The 3,336-nt window shown below is 36.3% G+C and overlaps 1 protein-coding gene across 1 annotated transcript; it reads right to left on the minus strand.

Annotated features, from left to right (window-relative positions):
• Positions 1–595: 595 nt before the first annotated feature.
• Positions 596–2,820, minus strand: LOC148096770 (uncharacterized). Its single transcript, XM_087835071.1, has 6 exons — positions 2,794–2,820; positions 2,600–2,753; positions 2,310–2,503; positions 2,026–2,187; positions 1,696–1,791; positions 596–1,248 (listed from the first exon to the last, which is right to left on the minus strand). Exons 1-6 carry the CDS (start codon positions 2,818–2,820, stop codon positions 934–936), a joined length of 948 nt encoding a protein of 315 aa, XP_087691197.1. The 3' UTR covers positions 596–933.
• Positions 2,821–3,336: the final 516 nt, after the last annotated feature.

The raw sequence follows: 3,336 nt of genomic DNA on the forward strand, positions 1-3,336 counted from the left end.
TAAAGTTGATCAACTCAAAAGTCAAATTTTTCCAGAACACAAAAGTTTGGATTACATGGTACTTGTATCTTTTGAGAATGGTCAACTCAAATATTTACAGTTAATATGACTGAAAGTTTCAAGTTTACAAATTCAAAGGAATAAGTTCACAGAACTTATAAAAAATAAGTGCACAACCACAACATTTTTTATGTTAACAACACTCAAATGTTTATTAGTTTGTGTTGTCATTATTTTAAGTACACGTTAGTCAAATATGTTGATTACTTGATACTTAAAAACATGTGACCCAAAACTTAAAATTTTTGAGGCAATTGATTGCCTCAATTACACTGAGTATCGGTAACTTAATATGCAAAAGTCATAAACATCTGCCATTGAACAGTATCTTGCCTGCTCCCTTTTAGCACATTATGTTGAAATTAAATACATTTTTTAAAAAAATATTAAATAAATTAAAAATAATTAACAAAAACATTTATAAATTAAAATAAGTAGACCAAAAATTGTTTAGTCAGGAAAACTGTCAGTAATAAAAAAATAATGCCAAATAATAATAAATAATATCAAAATGTGCTTATGGCTCTCTGGCTAATATCTGAATAAGGCAACAGGGCAGCAATTTGAGTGAATTACAATGCTATTTGTTTTACATTAACCAGTATCAAACAGTGAAATTTAGGTCATCTTGCGCAGCCCACAATGTTTTAGAAATAGTATTACGAAAAACATTAAAACATACAAATACAAAACATTAGTGTTGCTTTGCATTATGTTAATGAGAACAAAGGCACGTTGTATAGTTTGGACCTATTGGCTGAACACCTGTAGAGTAATGCAATAACGTTTTGAGGCATTATTTAGATAAAAGGAGAGAACTTTGAACTAGCCTTTTATAATGCTTCACCCTGCATCCTTCTTTCAGATGAGTTCCTACATAACCAAGTCATTCTTGAGGGTCTGTAACCTGGGTGACAGTTTACCACTTTCTAGACCAAGTAAAATCTTTTGAGTAAATTCTAAAGTGTTGGTCAGGGCTTTGAGGTAGCTGAGGTGAAGTGCATAGATCAGTCCAAACATTACCAGGAAGGCTTCACCAAATCTGGGGAGACTGACCATGGCATCACTTTCAATGACGACAGAGATTTTCACAGGTTGGTAGTGAACTGAACTTGTCGTGTCATGGTCACTGATGACAGTGAAGAGGGCCACTTCAACACCATCAAGCTCCAACTCATCAGATTCGTCCTGAATGAATGAAAAAGAGATACTAATCACAATCTAACCCAAGAAATACAACAAACGACATATAATTTCTCATTTTACCAACTCCCGTTGAGATCCAATACCTCTTTTACAAGGGAGACCTGGGTCTCACTGTAAGAGTTGAAAAACAGAAGATCCATGTTCTGCACACATAAATCAGCTAATTCACCAGAGAATCAAGTGGTGTGAGATAGACTGAAACTAAGCTAAAGGAAATACACAGGAAAATGTTTTACTAAACATCTATCACTTTCAACAAAACACCAATTCAGTTCATTCGTAGTGAGGAGACAGAAAAGACCATACATGGAAACCGTATGGGTAGACTAAACAAAGGTAAGTCCAAACAGTGCATCCAAATACATGTTTGTACTTTGATGCACTGTTTATATACACAGTAGTATCTGTTAGATACTTAAGGACACTCACAGTGCAGGTTCTGAAAAATCCAGAGACATCCTCACGCAGATAGACAGGAAGGGCGTGGAGAACGGTAGTGTGCTTGGTGTGGATATCATGTATTTCCTATTGCCAGATAAAAACAGAATTGTATATACTGGTGAGTTTACTCAACAACAACAACAACAGTCAAATCAGAACATATGTCCACAAATAACCTGTTCACACCTTTAATACAGTCAGACAAATAGCAAACACAAAGTGGACTAATAGCAAAATTCAGAAAGCTCATTTAAATCATTAAACCTGTCCAATGTTCCACTGGTTCAACCTATGAAATGTGTAACAATCTATTATTACCTGTTCATCGTGAATTCTTAGAATTTCAGCCAGGGCATCTGCTGTCTTCCCAGTTTTTGATGCATTCTGTCTGAATAAGGTCATCAGTCGAGGAAGATGGCGGTCAGCGTAGAATGTATTGGGCAGGTTCTGATTTGTAATCCGCTGAAACTCTGCATACAACTACAGCAGAAGGACAATACAGTTCAATTTGAAGAATCTCGCACACCTTTATAAAGCAGCAAAAAGCTGCCACATGAGTAAGAATTACAATTTTCATTTTAAAGAGAGCTGATCCATATTACCTCAGACTCCATTTTTAGAGCAGGCCAGAGGTCCAAGAGCTCCTTCAGTGGCGGGCAGGACATCACTATGGTTTGTCTGCGCAGGGGAAATGTGGTCTCCATCAACTTTCTAATGAGGGGCAGGTTCTTCTCAGCCTTCTTGACTTCTTCAACAATTGCTTGCCTCAACTGGTCAAGGCTTGAAGGATCCTTTCCTTGGGGAAAGTTTGGTTTTTTAGGGGTTTTTAAGACAACTCCAGAGAGAGCGAGAGCGGTGATTGGTAGAAGAATTCACAAACAAAATGAATTACCTGGTATCTTTATCACATCCCCAGTTCTCTTCCTTGACTCGGTCTTAATTCTTGAAGCTGGAACAGAGAGATCCAAAGGCATAAACTGATGAACAATTAAAAAGCATCCAAACGGTGACAAATTATAAATACTTATTATAATTATATAATTATATATATATATATATATATATATATATATATATATATATATAATTTTTCCCTGTTAATGATCTTTTCATTTAATCCCCAAAGTGTGAATGCATCTCTAGTCAAGATACTAAAGCCATCGAGCAAATATTACAATACTGAAGACAAGCAGCAGCACTTGAACTTTAACGGCATGGTTAAATTAACAACAACGCCATTTCTACAAACTAAAGCCTTACTGATGAGAGGTTCCCCCAAACATATGTTATTTGAAATTATTTAATGTGCATACACAGTTAATGTCAAAAATGTCAGGCTCCTCATCACTGCTTCTCTCTCCGAACGATTCTGGTTGTTTTGATTGCCAGGTTTGTTTTTTAGGACCTTAGTGATCCAAGAGTGCCAATTGGTTGGCAGAAGTTGATTGACAAGTGATTCCACTAATTAGGCAAAGTGAGAGGAGACGATGCGTGTGCAGTGCTCTTTCATTGGCCCTCTAACTCTGGCTTGTGAACAATGTGGCTCGTCAGAGCAGGTGTATTAGAAGGATGAGTTTCCCGATCATTCTACTGCGTAAAGTGACTGATATATATGTAAAAAAACACCTA

This window comes from Neolamprologus brichardi, chromosome 22 (assembly GCF_056152115.1).
Source record: "Neolamprologus brichardi isolate AB-2024 chromosome 22, ASM5615211v1, whole genome shotgun sequence".
Classification (NCBI taxonomy): domain Eukaryota; kingdom Metazoa; phylum Chordata; class Actinopteri; order Cichliformes; family Cichlidae; genus Neolamprologus; species Neolamprologus brichardi.

Bases quoted from the DNA above. Each gene is read 5' to 3' on its own strand.
- LOC148096770 (XM_087835071.1), bottom strand. From the start codon at position 2,820: ATGAAAAGATCATTAACAGGGAAAAAT. The intron at 2,754-2,793 runs TATATATATATA...TATATATATATA, and splicing joins GATCATTAACAGGGAAAAAT to TATAATTATATAATTATAAT. The intron at 2,188-2,309 runs GTAATATGGATC...CTTCTGCTGTAG, and splicing joins CTCTAAAAATGGAGTCTGAG to TTGTATGCAGAGTTTCAGCG.